Raw genomic sequence first — 20,231 nt, 5'->3', positions numbered from 1 at the left:
GTTCTTAAGTTTGTTAGCTCTGTAAGCTACCTTGTCACACATCATCTCTTCTGCCTTCAAACGCCATTTGGGCCAGTTTAGTCAGCATCTTTAGAAAGAAAGAGTTTAATATACAATTCTTCAAAATTTTTGGCCCAAGTTTAACAAAGTAAGCTTGAAGAACCAAAGTTTTAGACAAGATCAATATGCTTGTTTGACCCCAAAAGCATTTTGGTATTTTCAGAGTCTTAACCTTTTCTTCCACAGTGCATTTCCTTAAGGCAATGTGAAGCACTACACCATGTAAACTGGGAGTGAGCAAAGTCACCAAATATGGCAAGTATGTCAAGCTTAAGTAGTGTAAGACAGAGCTTCTAAACATGGTCTTAAGTGATCAGTGTGCTGTCGCAAAATACAGGACATTTTATCGTGTAGTTATTTTTTCCTTGATTTGTCTTCAGTGTCTCTGCCTTACAGCATACAAGCACCTACTACATGATTAAATTAAATATGTCCACTACACAGAAGGAAACATTCTTTGCTAAATAAGAACAGACTAGGAAAAAAGGCAATGCTGCTTAGACTGGGAACAGTTTCAGCCCCAGGACATGAACTACTCCCTCCTCACTTAGGGAAAAGATTTTTAGAACAGTGGGAGAATGCAGTCAGAATACAGCTGATCTTTAAGTCACATCAGGCTTTAAGTTTTGATTGGAGGTATCGTATTCCTTAGAACCGAGGTGAGCTTGGGACTACTGAGCTCAGGCTAGTAAAGCTCAAAAGTTATTCAATATGCATGTAACCGAAAACCATTACTTCCCCAGTACTTTTACTGTGGAAGTCTAGGTGTCCGTGTAGCAGAAAGTTATCAGAAGGACAGAAAATGCTCTGCTGAGGTCACAGAAGGCAGATAAATCCAACATAGGGTTGGTTATCCAGCTATATATGCAAGTGAGGCAGCTGCTAACTAGGATGGAAATGCATCTTTGCAAGTAGTAGTTGGTTATGGCAATTCAGAGGTTGATACCAAGTCATTGTGAGGCTTACAACTATCAGCAACCCTCTACATCATCAAGTATGAAGAAACCACTGTGATCAGGACCACTGTATGCCTGACAAATTCTTTACCTATTTCAACTGCAAGTTTTGATAATATATCTATCAAGCAAGTTGCAGTCCTTCCACATTTTCAAATGCAGAATAATAAACACACAGGCCATGTATTTGCTTTCCGAGTTCCTCCTCATGTTCTTCATACACCTAAAATTTGATAGGAAGGAGAACAATAAGAACCTCCTACTGCATGTTGATAAAGCACAATAGCTGAAGCCTGAAGTCAAAAGATTGCTACAATAGCCACTTGTAGTGAAGACAGGAGACAGGTGGAAAAGAGCCATAAGGCTGCATGCTTTGTATATCACATGGAACTTCTATGGTCAAGTTATTGTTTCAAATTGGATTAAGCCACTGGCTTTGATGCGTTTATTTTGCCCCACCTTGTGGTGAAAACCAGTTTACATGCTGCGCCACAGCCATCGATTAATCTGATACAGTATTCTACTACCATGGAAAGCAGAGATCAAAACCCAAGAAGATCCTAAAAGGCACCTTTTGTTTTTTAAAGCAAAAATAGTCATTGAGGTCTCATTTAGCATAGAAAATATCACTTGAGTACTTGCAGGGGATACAGAATTAACTTACTCTATTATAAGAAGGTAAAATATAAGGAGAGGACAAGTCAATAGGTTTTCAAGTTTCAGGGTAATCAGTTTACCTCATATTGCACCACCACCTAAGTCTACCTGTGATTCGGTACTAGTCCTTTACGGCACCAATAGTGAACCCTCAACAAGACAAAATTAGTTGTGCAAAAAATTGAGTTGATACAAGCTTTACATTTGACTATCCACAACCAGTAGCACTCTAGGCATTTTTGCTTTCTGTTTATACTGTGCAAAGAACAGTTTATGTCACCAAGCCCAAGCAGCTGCATTTACTTATTATGCTAGCAACTAATTTGTGATGGAATTTAGGCAAGGTGGTAGCTGAAGCTGCACTTGGCAGCTTCTCAGCACACACGCACACAGTGGTCCCTAGCTTCAGCATTGCCAGGTTTAAGTTCTACAGCACTGTCCAGATGTTTAGATTAGCACAATGCCTAAATAGGAATTGTTTATTTTTAATATCTGGACAATCAAAGAGCAAGTTCTAAAGAAGCAAGACCTAGAAGAAATCTCCTCAAAGTTAGAACACCAATGCATCTGTTACAAAAGACCAGAGAGTACATCTTTGTATTGTATTTTACTTTTTAACACAGTGACAATGTATTAATCAGTTTGCAGAATTTCACTAACAAGTTCATGCTCCTCCTTTTGTGAAGAAGTTGACTTACCTAGTACTGTTACAGTTGTTGATGATTGTGTATTTCCAAGTGGGAATGTAACTGCCTTGCAAATATATTCTCCTGCATCAGAAAAGCTTACATTTTTTAAGATGATTGTTGCATCAGTAAGTGAGTAGTTTTTAAATGACACTCTTCCTTGGTATTCTCCTTGAACAGATATTCCATATTCAGGATGATGAACAGCAATAGTCTGTGAACTTTTACCATGTATCTTCTCCCAAGAAACTTGTGCTATTGTTTCATTTACATCAATTATGCATTTCAGTGCAACCTTCTTCCCCCAAACTGCTGTCACATGTGGATCAACAATTGGTCCAGCTAAGGCACCTAAAAACAAAGCAATTGTTAGTCAGTACACACGAAGGTTATGCTAGTAAGTCTTCACATTAAGCCTTCTTCAGTAACTACTAGCTTGGCTTTTTCAAAAAGGATTCATACTTTCTTCTGAATAACTGTATTCTAGGCAATTCAGAGCGATGTGAAAACTTTACAAAAGCATGCTTTAAGCAGAAACATCAAAGCTAGGTGTACATGAACCATTCTTCAGAGAATACTACCACTAATAGACAGCTTCCTATAAAAATGAACTGATAATTGTTTAACTGGTATCAGTCTTAGGAATTTAACTGGATATGAGCATTGCATGTATTCAGATTTACTGAAAAAACAGTAATCAGACATGGTACTTCAACAGCCTAATTACTGATGCACACAATCAGGTAAAAATTTAACTTAAATTACTGCACTTATCTCTACTTTCAAAAGGTAAGTCTCCTAATAAAGATAATTTAAGGAGAAATGCATAAGTGAAACTTCTACCATTTACCATACCAGTAATTACTTAAAATGCAAAGCAACAAAAAAAGGCCCAAAGAAAAAACCCAGAGCCCACAAACTACTCCATCTTAACAGTGACAATCGAAAAATTTGATTGTAGCTTCAGTACCCTTGTTTCCAATAAAGATATGAACCATCATACATATACAATATTTCTGCTATACACTAGCGTGGTGTCTTCACACTAGATCTTCCCTCTGTATTAACACAGTAAATATGCAAGAGAAGGAAAGTCAGTGTTTGCTTAAGATTGGAAGTATTTCTATTTAATACCTAAAATACTTTCCACAGTAGCTACTGCATTCTGAGCTCAGCATTTTATCCCATCTCCTTTCAAGAAAGGAAATCGACCAGGATGAAGCAGTTCATTATATCACAGGTTCACAATTTCTTTTGCCAAACAGATGCTCCAGCAACTTCAACCATTCATTCTCTTGGAGTTAACTAACACAATGAAAAATATTGAAAGTCTTCATCCACACTGCATTTATTTTTACTGTGCTTAAGTTTTAACAGAGCCATTTCAACTGCTCTGATTTTCTCTTTAGTTATCAAATCAGTACTCAAGCTGTTACTAAGAAAGTTCACCCATGCAACAACATTCAAGCCTGAATTTTAGCAGACCAATTTTCACAAGCATGAACAGGTCATTCAACTTGAGACATTAACTGCCTTTTCAGACAACAAGTTCCCACAAAAGAGAAAACATGTGTTCAGGAATAAATTCTCAATATGCCTTTGTGTATGAGTCCACTGTTGAAAGCATTCAATTTCCCATCAATTGATTTTCAGTGTTCAAACCATAACTAAGTCAATGAAGTCACTGAAACAAGTGATTTAAAGATTCAGCTATGGATTTCTTCAGTAGGGACCACTGACTAATGCCAATAGCATTAAAACATTAAGTTGCACAAATAAATCAAACGAAGCCAAAAATTTTACCAAGATTGTTGATATGCCAGTCACTAAGAGAGTCTGGGGGCACACACATGGCCAGGAATAGCCAGAAAACTCTAAAACTGCATTATTCAGTTTGATATAGAGCATATCCAACATGACTAATGCACGAGTAATGAAAGAACATTTTGGCTGGAGTCGTTATGCCTCTTGAACTAATACATGTTGTTGAGACAGTTGCCCTCTTCCCAACGCCTATACGAACACTGAAACGCGCAGAATTCTGCCCAAACATTGTCTCCATTTGCCATTGGTACGTTTAAGCATAAGGTGGAGTGTTCCTTAAGTATTTAACTATTGCTTTCTACCTTATATATAAATAAGGCTCACAAGTTATATTTCTGCAAAGTATTTCAGAATGTACAGAACATACATATTCTGCAATGTCATTTAAGTGACGGAAACACACTTTTGCTCAGAAATCAGCATTTTGCAATATTTAAATCTACTGAATCTTAACCTGTACTGAACCTTATCATAATGAGCAGCCATATATAACTCCAACAAACTTAGTACAGAGAAGCCCTACAAGTAAACTTGCACAAAAGCTGCTAGGACTTCTGGGAACGTAACAAACTCAATTGGAAAGTCATCCTAGTTAGCAGAACATGCAAGTTTTCTTTTTCCTTTTAATTCCTTTTTTTTTTTTTTTAACAACTACTTCCAATAATTGGAGGTTTTAGCTACATAAAGATGACCAGAGCACATTTAGAAAATCAATACTCAACTAAGTTATCCCCTTTCTTGAAGATGTTAGACTAAAACACTTTTTTTCCCATCAAGGAATACTTCTAATAGTTCATTTGTGCCATGAGAACATTCTGTTCTCACATGAACTGCATGAATATTTTCAGAAGTCAAACTTTATTGCTCTGACTTTCAAGGTTTACAGACTGGACTCAGCAGGCCTCATCTATATATACACACACTTGCAGCTGTAAAACATTAATCAGTTACATCTCATTGTTCACTCACTTCCTTTATTGTTCTCCAATAAAGGAAGTAGAGCCAATAGTATATTAGACTGAATTTTACACATTTATCTCATCTTCTGACACATGTTCAGACTCCAAAGACAAAAATCAACTGGTCTATGCTAATCATTTAACTTGAACTTACATACAGTTTATATAACAGTATCTATACTCCATAGTATTATAAGTTTTCAAAATGTTTAAAGGTCAAGTGAGAACAAGATCTTTCATTTGCAATAGAATCTCTGGTCTTAATCTTTGGCCAGTTATTATTTAACTAACTTATTTTGGTTGCTGAGCAATTTCGCTAACAGTTCAAACTAGCAAGTTAATTACTATGCTGATATTCAGGGCTCTCCAATACTCAGGTCTGTAAGGTAAATATTTCCTTCAACATAGATACTTCCACTTGACAGTCACTATTTTGCTCAAAGATAGTACTTGAATAGTAACAGCTACATGTCTACTCCAAAAATAAAGCTTTAGAGGCTTACAATGGACAAGATTGAAGAACAAAATACTTCAAGGCCGCATTATTCATCTCCTTAACTGATCCAAGGTACTGATGCATAGGACACATTTACTGTTTTAATAAAGCCTAGCTCTCCTCCTTCTGAAATCTAATATTGAAATCTGACCTTCTTTGCTGGCACTTTCACAATATTGAAGTCCTTGCTTATCATTCTCAACGTACCTTAAGGAAACAATTTGTATTCACTTACTAATCAAGGTAACTGGTGCCCAAGTTATCTTCTCCATTTTGCCAGTTTGAGGGAACAGGGCAACCAGAAACAGGCACATAATGTATATCAACTCCTGGCTACATGGCTGGTGCCGTTGTGAGGGGCTTGGCTTTTTTGACAACGGGGTGTTCTTCAATGACGACAACATGTTAGGGAGGGATGGAATCTACCTGTCTAGAAGGGGCAAGGGAATCTTCAGCAGTAGGCTGGCTAACTTGGTGAGGAGGGCTTGAAACTGAATGAGCTGGGGCATGGGATCCATTATAGAAATGCTCATGCCAGCACATCCAACAGGGGAGTAAGTCAGGCCAATCAGTGCAGTGACAAGTGTCCTTTAGCTGTCTCCCAGGATGTGAAACAAAAGAGTAATCACCTCAAGTGTATGTATACAAATGCACAAAGTCTAGGAAACAAACAGGAGGAACAGGAGCTCTGTGCCCACTCAGAAGGTTATGACACCACAGGAGTAACTGAGACATTGTGGGACAGCTCAAATGACTGGGGGATCATGATGGACAGTTACAGGCTCTTTCATAAAGACAGGCAGGGTAGAAGAGGTAGAGGAGTTGCACTCTACATTAAGGAAAACCTCAAATCTATCAAAGTCAACTATGGTGAATGCGACTGCTCTACTGAATGCCTCTGGGTTCAAGTCAGAGGGGCTGCCTCCAAGCAGTACCTCACAGTGGGCATCTGCTATTGACCTCCTAACCATGATGACAAAGCCGATGAAGTGATACTTGGGGCACTAAAGCAAGCTTCTGGCCAACAGAACCTGGTCCTTATGGGCAACTTCAGCTACCCAGACATTTGCTGGAAGAACAATATGGCAGCTCACATGTCATCCACCAAGTTCCTGGAATGCGTAGAGGACTGTTTCCTCATACAAAAGTTAGATGTGCCAACCAGGAATGAGGCACTTCTGCACTTGCTACTCACAAACCAAGAAAACCTGCTCTGTAATATCTCAGTTAGCGATAGCCTTGGCTGCAACAATCACAATATTGTGGAGTTTGGGATCCTGCTGAGCATGCTGAAGATCAGTACTAAGACAAGGGTTCTAGATTGTAGAAGAGAAAACTTTAGCTCATTCAGAGCTAATCTGGGCGGAATTCCATGGGATGCTTCCATGGAAGATAAAGGAGCTAGTGAGTGATGGGAGTTCTTCAAGAACTCTCTCTTGGAAGCACAAAACCAGTTTATCCCCTATAAAGGAAAGGGAAGTAAGCAGAGCAAGAGGCCCCCTTGGCTCAACCATGAGCTCCTGGGTATAATTAAAACCAAAAGAAAAGCATACCAGAGGTGGGGAAGTGGAGGATTATCCATGGAGAGCTACAAGGGCACTGCCAGAGGGTGCAGAGATGCAGTTAGAAAAGCAAAAGCCCAGCTTGAATTCAAACTGGCCGTAGACGTCAAAAATAACAAGAAAAGGTTCTTCAGGTATGTCAACCACAAGCAGAAACAGAAGGAAAATAGTCCCACCATTAAACAGAAAAGGAGTCAGTCACCAACAAAGCCGAAAAAGCAAAGGTCCTCAACACATTCTTCACCTCTGTCTTTACCAACACTGTTGGGTCCCAGGCTTTGGGAACGAAATTCCCAGTTGATGCAAAAACAGACCCACCATCAGTGAAGGAAAAGTTAGTACGTGAATTATTACTGGAGCTTGACCCCTGTAAATCGATGGGCCCTGACGTCATCCACCCGAGGGTGTTGAGAGAGCTGGCTGACATCATTGCAAGGCCACTCTCCATAATCTTTGAGAAGTCGCAGAGAACAGGGGATGTCCCAGAGGACTGGAGGAAGGCAAATGTTACCCCTATCTACAAGAAGGGCTTGAGGGAGGACCCAGGTAATTATAGGCCCATCAGTCTTACTTCAATCCCTGGAAAAGTTATGGAATGAATCCTCCTGGGGGCCATCACAAGTCAAATGAAGCACATGATTGGGAAACGCCAATATGTCTTCACTAAGGGCAGACTGTGCTTGACAAACCTGGTGGCCTTCTATGACAAAGTGACTTGCCTGGTTGACATGGGACATGCGGTGGACATTGTCTACCTGGCCTTCTCCAAGGCCTTTGATAGAGTCCCCCACGGCCTCCTCCTGGAGAAATTACTGTGTTATGGCCCAGACAAGTGGTCTGTGCAGTGGGTGGGGAACTGGCTGACAGGCCTCACCCAAAGGGTGGTGGTAAATAGCTCTTTTTCAAACTGGCAACCTGTCACAAGTGGAGTGCCCCAGGTATCAATATTGGGCCCAATGTTATTCAACATCTTCGTAAGTGATCTGGATAACAGGATCAAGTATAGCCTGATGAATTTTGCAGAAAACAGCAAGTTGAGTGGGGAAGTAGACACTCCAGAAGGGAAAGCTGCTCTGCAGAAAGATCTGGATAGGCTGGAAGCGTGGGCCAACAAGAACCTTATGAAGTTCAACAAGGACAAGTGTAAGGTCTTGCACCTGGGAAAACATAATCCAGGAGTGCAGCACAGACTGGGATCCACCTGGCTGGAGAACTGCTCTGTGGAAAAGAAAGTGGAGGTCCTCAGGAAGCTCAATATGAGCTAACAGCGTGCTGCTGCAGCCAAGAAGGCCAATAGGATGCTGGATTGCATCAAAAAGGGCATCACCAGCAGAGACAAACAAATCATTATCCCACTCAGCACTTGTCAGGCCACACCTGGAGTACTGTGTAGAGTTCTGGTCCCTGCTATACAGAATGGATGTGGACAGGCTGGAAGGGGTCCAGAGAAGGGCCACCAAGATGATCAAAGGACTGGGCAGCCTGCCACACAAGGATAGGCTGGGAGAACTGGGTTTGTTCAGCCCTGAGAAAAGGAGGCTTAGAGGGATCTCATCACCATGTACCAGTACTTAAGGGGTAGCTACAAAGAAGATGGAGACTGCCTTTGTACAAGAAGTCACATAGAAAGGGGAAGGGGGAATGGATACAAGTTGTTCTTGGGGAGATTCAGATTGGACACAAGAGGAAAATTTTTCACAGTGAGGACAGTCAACCATTGGAATAATCTTCCCAGGGAAGTGGTTGACTCAGCCACGTTGGACACCTTCAAGAGGCATCTGGACAGGGTGCTGGGCCATCTTGTCCAGACTGTGCTCTTCCTAGAAAGGTTGGAATAGATGATCCCTGAGGTCCCTTCCAACCTGTGATTCTGTGGTCTTATTTTGTAACTTCCAAGGCAAAAAACAGCATCATGAAGTTTTTTTACATTTTCCTCTAGATTTGACAAAGTTTTTGTGGATCCACTTTCCTTTTCCTTTTTCGTCACTTGGAAAACAGAAAATAGCTTATGCCTTCCCCCTCATTTCCTCAATCATGTATGCTCAGACAGGTCCTATGTTCCAGCATGTCTTTAAAACATGGCATGAGGTTCTCACATAACCTACTTAACTGAAGACCCTGTCAGATGACTAACTGCTGGGTTATAACTGACTATCATATTGTGATATGGCACCCTATCCCATTCATCTCACAGCTTTGAACCTAACTGTATCATTCAGCCTGTACAAGTGTTTTAGAAGTCCTCACCTGTACCAGACTTCCACAATTAATAGAACAGTTCATACCACTGTTTAGATTGCACAGGCAACAGACAGGGGATTTACCTTGCTTTGATCAGCAAGGGCTTGTCAGGTACTGTTTCATATGCAGCCTGCTATTATTGCCGTCCTCAGTACCTTTAGATGTCTCAGTTTTAACTAAGTCCCCATGCTCTAACTGATGTTTTGATTACAGTGATCCAAACCATCCTGGTAGATACTTCATGTCCAAGTCTATCACAAAACTACCTTGTGTCTGAAGTTAAGAGTAGTTAAGCATGTGGATACTCCTCCTAATTGATCTACTTGACACACCTAGTTTCCAATCTATTTGCAAACATACTAATAAGATGCAATTTATTTCACAGGAAATACTTAGTTACATGCAGACACTGGAAGTCCACATCTTGGCTTCTCAAGCTCCAACAGTTCCTCTCTATCTCTAATTTTACCAACTTAAAGGACTTACTAATACTGTGAGACTGCTCTACCTCAAGTCTTAAGATAATCTATTATTCAACTTTGAAATTATTTTATCTCATTTGAGAGTGGAGGTAGGGAAAGCATAAAGTTCTTGTTCTAATATTTTTGGTAAAACACCTTCCACAAGAACATGTTTTTTGGTCCTTTTTGTTCTGGCACCCCGGCTCTCTCCTAAAAATGCAGAACAGTGTCTCTTCATTTTCCCCACCCATCCTTCACATTACCACACAGGCCAGATTTCAAGGCCCAGTACTGCAAATGTATCTTAGTCCAAATTGTACAAGCTATTGTTTTGCTTCAGATAACCCCTAGATTTCACCGTTTTTTGAAAAACAAAATATTTTCAGATTTGCATTGTGTTCACTAGCTCCCCAATTCAGGACCATTACAAGAATCTTATTCAAAACAGCAAGGCACTTAGCATTATCACTTGTCAAAAAGTAGTTGGAAGAGTAAGCAAAACAACAATTCTTCAAACTCACTTCTAGCATTAAAAGCCACAGAACCAGGAACTATTAAATATTGACTGTAATAACAGAAGCAGTTCACTAGTAATTCTTAACCAAACTTCTCTCGCTAACTGAAAAAAAAAATATACTGAGGAAATACAGGGTCTTAAAAATCTAGTGACCTTCTTAATACAACAGGGTAGTCATGCTACAAAATGAGAGAGTAGCCTCCACACTTCCACAGCCTTGTTATTTGTTGTAATAAGCAGCAGATTTGGAGATTTTCTATATGGAACAGTCAAGCACAAGTCTCATTACAAAAGCAATCCATTTTGTTACCTGCTGTAGAACCGTGGCCTGCTTAACAGCACACCACTGGCAAGACAGAGAGACCACATTGCCACTTCCTAGCCACTTATTTTGCACCAGCTGTCTATTATTTCCCTAAGACAAAGCCAAACTGCAGAAGAGCAGAAAACCTGAAGTTCTTCCCTACCTCAGCAAGTTATTCAGCTCACGGGTCTATCCGGCCTTCACGCAGACTAACACAGGGAACTAAGAAGAGTTCCAATCAAGAGCAGAGCAGAACAATAAGAACATCCCACTTTGGTGACAGCAAGTTGCTATGTCAGCAGAACTTCCCATGAAACACTAAGCATTATTGTTCGGTCAGCTTAATTTTAGCTGACATCAGAAAGCTGAGGCTCATTCTTCCAGCCTGCCCTCCCCTGCATGAGTACTCATCAGGTATCTAACAGAGCCCAACCTACAAAAACACTCACTTATTTTCTTCCTGATCTAGTCTTCTGAATTGGCTCATTCCCTGGTCAGTCAATTGCAAGTGGCAATGCAACAGAGGCAACAAGAGCACAGTCACATATTCTAGTGGCAATTTAGGATTTGTTTAGCTAGAGAATCAAATCACTTAAGGCCACTGCAGAAAACAAGCCTGAAACCACAACTTGAGGCTTTATAAAAATACATGCTTAAATTACTGGGAAGAAGCATCTTTTGAGTACCAGAGCATGATCAAATTACTGTGTCAAAAAAATATCAGAACCAAGGAATGGAAGAAACTCAAGATTAAGTAGTACAAAATGCTTCAACACTAGCTTCCAGTTAGAATTGTTAAGCAAGTACTTAGGAAAAAAACTGCTCTTACCTCAGAGATAGTATTATAACCTAGTGCTGTTCTCACCTAAGGATCTGCTTGATCGCAGTCTTTGATTGAAGTGGAGTGCTGGTTTGTCAATGAAAGTTTTCTGGGAGTGAAGTGGCTTGGGAACAGAAACAGGGTATGTTGTTGGCTTCTGTGAGCATTAACATTTACTAGACTCAGCTCAAGCTCCCTTTTTTGTATGGCATTAGTCTTTGACAACAAGCAAACTAGCAGCATATGATTTCTATCTGTGAAGAGCAATTCTTAAAACCTTGTTTAGTGTTTACCAGAAGGCAAAAAATCTTGGTGAAATGAGGCATAGCAACTGAATAGTCTGAAGCTGAGGCTACTGAAATCCTCTTAGCCTTTCTGTGCATTTGCCAGCTCAGGTTGCTTTTCCATTTTATTAATATTCAAGGGACTCAATCTTTTGAATCCAGAGGTCAACTGCACCTGATACCAAAAGGAAACTAGAAATATGACAACAATTGCTTAAATAATGACATATTTCTAGATTCCTCCCATTTTATTTCTATATCACTACTATGGCTCACACGCATTTGTCACTTGGAAATGCACCTATTAACCTCTGAATGTTAACTGTTTATACCTACAAATAGACTAAAACTACATTCCAGTCTAAGCTTTACTTAATATGCAAGCAGCACTCCTTTAGGTGACTATAGCCTACATGCTTACAAATGCTATAGTACGGGGAACGTAATTTAAGTTGAAAATTCAAAAAAAGCTGCACAGAAGTAAAATTTTTTAAAGCCATCTAAAAGTTTAAGACACCGGCCACAAGAACAGGTTGAGTTTGAGAATGCATGAAAAGGTCAGTCTCTTCATTTCAGTACAGTCTCAGAAGTTAACTGTTGCTGAAGCAGGGGTTTTACTCAAAACATCAAGCTCAAACCAGACAAATTCTCAGTTAAGCTCTATCATAGGGTGTTCTGCAGAATTTAAGTACTTTGAACCTCCATCTGCTGCTCCTAAGGTTAGAGCTGACAACATTATCACACCATTCTACCAAGCAGCTCATGTTATGCAACGCCTTCATTCTCCACAGCTGATGGAAAGGACAGTCAATTACCTTCCTCTAGTTGCCAAATCAACACATCTACACATGTATAGAGATATCAAGGAATACTGTTATTTGTGGGGAAGGCTACACCTACCATTCACAAGGTAGCACCAAGAGCCCACAGAGAGAAGATTCATACAGCCAGATAATGCAATACTTGACAAAATACTCTCATCCTAATACAAATGGGTCAAGATGATCAAGTATGCAAACCTCTATGGCACCACACTAAACACTATCAGCAAGATTGATGTTTTCATCACAGAAAGCAAGGAAACAGATTAGGAAGAGGTATTATACTTCACTGCAATACAAAGAAAATAGTTAAACTCAAGAGTTTAGCATTAATGTAAGTTAAGCCCAACTCAGAGTCATGAGTTGGAGCTTCAAAAAAGCTCCACACCTCTGCACTTGAAGACAGGTATGCCTGTGACCCACTATTCTTATTTCACAATGCTGTTTTCTTCACACATGAACTGGTGCTTCTCTTCCACACAGGGCAGAGACTGTGCCTCTGCATCTTCTGCTTCCTACCATGCCGCACAGACCTTTAGTATCAATCAGCAGAAAACTAAATAGGATATGAGACACTAGATGAAACTAAAACAGGTTAGGCTAATGATTCAAACTGAGCTGTGAAGGACACTCTTAGCCAATTTTTATACAATTGAAGCTTTAAATTTAAACTACTCACCAAGAGTATTTACAAAGTCCCATGAACTTTAAAACTTCATCTGGAATTTCAGCTTACACCATATTAGCATCAGCATCTGTTTTACATGCTCTTACATTACGATATTTTATGTATCTTAACACACAGCAAATTAAGACACTTGTGTTTATCCTGATACTAGGCATTCAGATGTTTACAAGGCATGTTGAACTAATAAGTGAGGCAAGCTATGAGGCAGCTGGAAGTTCTTCCGTAATGAGCATTCCAACCTCTGTTTAACCAGACAGACCTCCCAACCCCCACCCCCTTTCAAAAGGAAACAAAAAAGACTAGGTACTTTTTCCAACAAATGGGCCAGGCTCAAAAACAGAACTGCAGGAGAAGATCTCATCCTTAGTCCCACTCCAACAAAAAACTAAGAGTAAAAAAGTAGTTCAAAAGTTATCACAGAAATATACACCACTTTCTCTCCCTAAACACCACAAAGTGCTTCACATACCCATTTCTATAAATTTAAATTATCAAATAACAAGCAATAGGTATTAATACACAAAGAGAAAAACAAAAGATTGAAAAAAGCAATTATTCATGTAACTCAAACCTTTGATTGGAACATTTGTTAGAGTTCCATACAATCTTTGAAGTCTTTTGAAACACAAACGATGAGTCTGTAGTTCTGACAAACTAACCTGAAGGAAAAGGTTAAAGTTCTCCTATCTGGCATCCAGTTTAAACACAACCAAAATATCTAACAGATACAGTGGGAAGTCAAATGGAGCATTGCACTTCTGTATCTTGGTGAGGCTGCTAAATAATGGCATTAGATACAGAAAATACAAGCAAAGTTGTACATAATGCATCTTTCCCAGTCAGCCTGAAAAGCTTCAAATTCTAATGGGTCCAAATTAGAATAGTGGTCAGCAGGAACAAGTGTAAGTAACAGATACAGGATGCTAATAACTGGGTAGAGAGCAAAGACTTAAAATTACAGCAAGTATATGGTTATGTTTCAAGAATTGAAAGTGTCACTCTAGAATACGCTAATACAGAAGTAAACTCCCTGCTCTAGCCAACATCGGTGATAGTTTATCTGGAGTTGTTCAGCTTAAACATCATCCTTCAGATATTAGCCACCTAGAGAGTTTGAAAGCAAACAAAGTGTGTTCAAAGGCCTAGAAAACATGACCTATAAGGAAGGGCTGGAAGAACAGATTATTGGGTTGCCTTCTTTGATAAGAACAAAGGTCCTGAAGTACTTACACTGCAAAAAGAATGCCTGCACTGCTGAGTATACCTGTGGAGGTTAGGAAGGAGATAAACAGAAGCAACAGAACACCCACCACAAAAACAAGCAACAACAAACCACACTGAAATCAAGAAAGCCTTTGATGCTACAGAAAATGAGTTCCTTAAATGAACACCCTGGCCAAAACTTTAAACCTCCACAGCCTTTAGAAAGGTTTGATGTTTAGTTATAAAAAAACTAAGCAACCAAACTAACCAAAGCTGATCCTCCACTGGGGTAGAGACAGGATCTATTGTTCAAGGATTTTGCCAGCCTAGTTACTGTACTATTATCTACAGACATTTTTAGTCAAGTAATAATCTGTTCTTCCTTCAAATTCTTGTTAGCTGATATGACACATGCTGATGGACGCAATTGTAAGATCTCCTTTCAGGAGCTTATTTGCAACAATCCATTCCATACACTTACACCACCTGGTCTCTCTTGACAATTTAGTTCACCCAGACCTCACTACTCTGAGGAGGTTTCAGACTATATGGCTTTCAGAAGTTGTCTCATTCCCAGTCCCCTTACTAGCAACTTGCTGATTCACATTTTCCCACCTGTGTTTCAAGACTATCCTCACTTGCTCTGCAAATGAAGGAATTAACAGTTATACATTGAGAAATTACCAAGAAAAACAGAAAGAAGAAATTAACTCAGAAGGCATCCAGGATGACCAATTAATTTAATTTTTAATGCTCAGCTAGTAGCACTTGAACACAGAACTTCTGGTTTCATAACATTAAGAGCACCAGTGCTTTTCGCTAGTACATATTTACTTATTAAGACAGAGCCTTTTCAACCACTTTTTTCATTCTCAGATCTACTGCATTTGGGGATTAACTTGAATGTTACATTCAATCCATTCAATTAGATAGCTGTTTTCTCACCAAGTGTTTTTCACCATTTGCTGCTTCTACTTTTATCCTTACCAGTTACTCTTTTCAGCACAGGTTTTCTTCATCAGAGGGACAGCCAGCTCACAGCAGATAAGTCTCCTCTATTACTTATTTCTTGTATTCTGATCCACAAGCAGGTATTTGGCTTTTGTCATGTATTTTTTAAAAGCTTTTAACTCTTCAAAGCTGTATATATGAATCCACATGAAATCTCTATTAGCACCAGTTTGTCCTCAACTGAGTCACCACAACATACTCAAGTCACTCCTTATAGACTAGTTTTATCATTCTCAACCACAAATAAGACTTGGAGAAATAACAGACAGCCTTCAGCTTTGAGAAAATTAACTCAACCTGAGTATGTGCATTGGTATGTTACATAATAACCTGATGTTTAGACGTTAGTTTAGTGTTGCTTGCTTAAAATTTATTTTAAAAGCTCAATTTCTTCATTTATTTGCAGGGCTGTGAATTCAAGGTGATGACAAAAATTCCACCCAGGAGATATAGAGTAACACCTAATCACTTTGCTTTAGTCAGCTCATGCTTCAGCTTTTCTGCCTTCTGTAAATGAAGTACACAAAGAACTTCACTTGTCTTTAAGGCAGCCTCATCACCTACTACCAACTGCCTTTCACAATACAAAGAGACAATTACTTATATTACACAAAAATTGTCACTTTCTGGACATCAATTAGTTCTTAAAAGGTTTCAATTCTAGTACGCTCTTCAGAGCCAAGTCTAGAAGTTCCAAAACTGGCATTACTACACTTCAAGTTCAAAGCAGATGCCAACACAAGAAGACATGCTTCAAAACAGTTCATACATACTTTGTATGTGCAACTGCCTTCATGCAAGACCTCTGGCAGAGATAGTCTTCTTTCCTCTTAGGAGTGTAAAACTGAGAAGACAACACAGCGTCCAGTCCACAGCCCAAACTTAAGAGATAAGCATGAGACATTCAAGCTGCTATAAATAACCATTATTCTACCACATTCAGAACTGCATGAGATGCTCAGCTGTGCCAGTGAAGGATAATCCAGTGGAGGCAAGGCTTATTGTAGGATTTTCCTTCAGGTGAGAGCAGCACTTAAATCAGAGACACACCTGACTTGAGCAGGATTGCCTATATAATTGACTGCCTAGATGAAAAGAAGATATAGAAAGGTTGATATTTGACTACAAAATAAATGTGTGACCTGAAGATTTTACAGAAGTTATTGTAGCCTGGGGGCAGTGAGGGTGGGGTGTTAGTCACTGATGCTACCTCTGTATCCTCACCTTTCAATAATTCTCAGATAAAATGCTTCAAAAGGGAAGATGCTTTGATCAAGGTGTCAGTTCTAGAATGAGAGTCCTTCCCTCCACTCCACATACTCATCCCTATCACCTGGAAACCTAACAGCATAGAGGTTGGCATAATAAGGATTCATGCTCTCTAAGGAAAAAAATTACCTAGAGTAGTCACATGAAGAAATACAGGCAATAAAATGTAAGGGGTGTGTGCGCGTGTGTTTGTCAGGACAAACATTTACTCCCAACACTTTCAGCTCTCCCAAGCCTGATCTGACCTATCAGCTTAAGCCTCAGTTGATTTTTAAGTACCAATTCATCTCCTGTTGACTTCACAAGCTTTCTGCATCCACAGTATCTTCTGGCAAGGAATGCCAGCAATCTTGCCACCAGTTCTAAAACCACCTTTGCTTGCAACTTGTCTCCTTTTCGCTTCATCTGATGAGCACCTACTTCTTGCACCCTAAGAGTTAATCTGTATACACATTGTTGACATCACTCATGATTTCAAAGATCCCACTATAATCCTTCTTCTCCTCCCCTTCTTCCAAGAAGTCACCTATTTTCTCAACTACAAAGACTTAGCTGACTTTACTTAGAAGCTTACTTTCGTATCTTTTACCCTTGCTGCCCTCCTCTGAAACTACTTCCATCCTAGTATTTTGGGGTGGGTTGGGGTTTTTTTGTTTGTTTGCTTTTAAGATCAAGAGACCAAAACTGAACAGATTATTTAAAGAACAGGTAAACAACCTATTTACACATTAGCATGGGATGTTTTTCTTTTACCCCAACACTTGACTTGTTATGTCCTGTCCCATGTCCCCCCACTTTTAAAGATAACTAACACAGAAAACTGTCAGTTTTGTGAACTGACCATCACATACTCAAGGCCTTGTTTTCAAGTATACAAATATATGATATTTATAATTATACATTATATTTATGAAGTTTACTCCTCCCTTCCACAAAGGGGGCCTCATGGGCATCACTGAACATATATCTACCTTTCAGCTTGTTTCATTATTTAATCACTCAGTTTCATGAAGTCCTCCAGAACTCTGTGCGATTCATCTTTATCCCAACTTGTATCAGCAACAGGAGTTATGTTTAATTAGGGCATCTCAGACTCCAGGAAGTGCAACAGACAAGATCCAACTATCCTCCAGCACCACCCAGAACTATAGCTTCCACTACATGAATTCTCTCCAGAAAAGGGTCCTAGCAAGACCACAGTGACTGCTAACTGAAGGTTTGGTCAAATAAATACCCTCCCACACTTTCTTCCAGAACCTGTCTACTCCTTATTTGAAAAAGTGATTTAATGCTATTTTTTGTGTGTCCGAGAAGAGGAATATTGCCCATCGTTCCTGCTTCATCTCAAAACCTGGGAATTATCAGTCACATAACAGCATAGTCTCTTCCACCTATCCACAAACTTGCAAAAACATGGGTTTGTGTGCCAGCAGATACACACTAAGTCCTGTGATGTCTCCAAAGTGTTCAGCAGGTCATCTCCAACACAGGTATAAGCTATATTCATCATTTCCAACAAGAACACCTATCACTTACCAAGCACAAGTGAACTCCTAGGCACAGTTTTCTCCATAATGCATTTCTCTTTGGCAAAGGCCAACAAGCTCTAATACTGATATAGAGAATAATTATTTCATGTAGGTAAGAGGCAAGGGACCTCTAGAGGCTACCTAGTCCTGCTCAGAGTAGGTCTAGTTATATCAGACTGCTTGGAGACTCATCCGGTGAAGTTTTGACTATTGCCATAGAATGTGATTGATTCGTCAACCACTTTGGGCACTAGCTCCAGTGCCTGATTTCCCTCACAGAGAAGTACTTTTTCCGTACACTGACTCTGAATTTCAAACATTCCAGCTTGTTCCTATTCCCTTGTGTGCTCCACCTCTGAAGAAAGCCTTGCTTCACCTTCTTGACACACTCCCATCAGAGATCAAGACAGACTCCTTCCCCTCAGCCTTCCCTTCTTCAGGCTGATCAAACCCAGCTCTTGCAGCCTCTCCTCGCACACCCTGTGCTCCAGCCCCCTATCAGCCCAGCAGCACACCACTGAGCTCACTCCAGTACCTCAGTGTCTCTGGTACTGAGCAGCCCCAAACTGGACATGGTGCTCCAATGCCAAATAAAGGTGAAGTATCCCTTCCCTTTGGGAAGCTGTCAATGCTTAACACAGCTCAGGATGAGGTAATTTTCCTTTGCTGCAAGGGCAAACTACTTGATACATGCTCAATTTATTGTTCACCAGGACCCCCCATGTGTGCCTGCTAAGCTGCCTTCCAGCCCACAGCCCATGCTGTTGCATTAGGTTATTCCAACCCACATACGGGACTTCACACTTCCATTGCTGAACTCCATGATGTCCCAGCCAGCCCGTTTCTCCAGCATGTTGACAACCCTCAAATTAGCAGACCTGCCTCCTAGAGTATCAACTGTACCCCAGTTTGGCATCATCTACAAACTTACTGAGTGCACTATATCCTACCTTCAAAGACATGAAGCAATATTTGCCCCAGTATCAGCTGTCAATTAGCCACCAGTTGGACTCTGTACAACTGAATTCCACCCTTCAAGCCATTCCCAACCACCTACTTTTGTCCTTCATGGTCCTGGAGAAATCCTAGAGGGGGATTTGCTCCATAATCTTTCCAGTAACTGAGGCAAGCCTGACCAGTTTCCTGGATCCTCCTTTCCTGAAGATGGGTGAGATGTCACAGTGACTGGAAGAGGTTCCTGATGAGTGGGAAAGGCAGTCTTTTCAAACGTGACAGAACATGGCATCAGCCAACGCATTCAGCACCCTCAGAAGCTTCTTTTTTTGGTCCATGATCTCAAGTATAAGTTAAAAAAAAAGCTCTGTCACAACGTATCTCAGCTGACACCTTTTTGAAAGACAATCAAGGTACAACCATGCTGCTAGGCCTAGCAGATACTGCCGAATGCATGACCTATGGAATTAGCAAACCAAAAACTGATCCTGCATGTTAACAAAAACAATAGCTAACTGAGGCACCTTCATAAGTCAGTCCTTCCGCCATCAGTTCAAGTAGAATATTATATAAAGGCCCAGAAATTTTAAAAAAATGTTTTTCTTTCTCTGTTTTGTTTAAAGCAGCAAATGTTTCAGTGCCCAACAAAGTTATAACCCTACACTGCAACTAAGGGAATCCTACAGCACATATCTTCAAGCCAGTAACATTTCATTAAAGTAGTTGGGCTGGGCTGTAACTGCTGAAGTCTTAGTGATTGTGACTTAATACCTGATACTTCAGGCATTTCCCAGTATTTATCGCAGCCAGCACAAGCAAGCTGCAATGGTCAGCCAGAATCTACGTGTTAACTGTAAGAATGAATGGCACATTTGTTGGAATGACAGTCAACTCAGCTGGCTATGAGAAGCAATAAAGACCTAAATCAA

General features: G+C 40.1%; 1 protein-coding gene across 2 annotated transcripts in view; it reads right to left on the bottom strand.

Moving 5' to 3' along the window:
• NECTIN3 (nectin cell adhesion molecule 3) overlaps positions 1 to 20,231 on the bottom strand; it is a 73,736-nt gene that overhangs the window by 40,430 nt on the left and 13,075 nt on the right. For both annotated transcript variants that reach the window (XM_064468314.1, XM_064468305.1), the window contains exon 2: positions 2,372 to 2,710. In XM_064468314.1, the coding sequence (XP_064324384.1) occupies positions 2,372 to 2,710 (339 nt within the window). The remainder of the gene's footprint in view (positions 1 to 2,371; positions 2,711 to 20,231) is intronic.

The sequence above is a fragment of the Phalacrocorax carbo genome, chromosome 1 (assembly GCF_963921805.1).
Source record: "Phalacrocorax carbo chromosome 1, bPhaCar2.1, whole genome shotgun sequence".
Taxonomy (NCBI): domain Eukaryota; kingdom Metazoa; phylum Chordata; class Aves; order Suliformes; family Phalacrocoracidae; genus Phalacrocorax; species Phalacrocorax carbo.
This window is presented reverse-complemented; position numbering and strand designations above follow the sequence as displayed.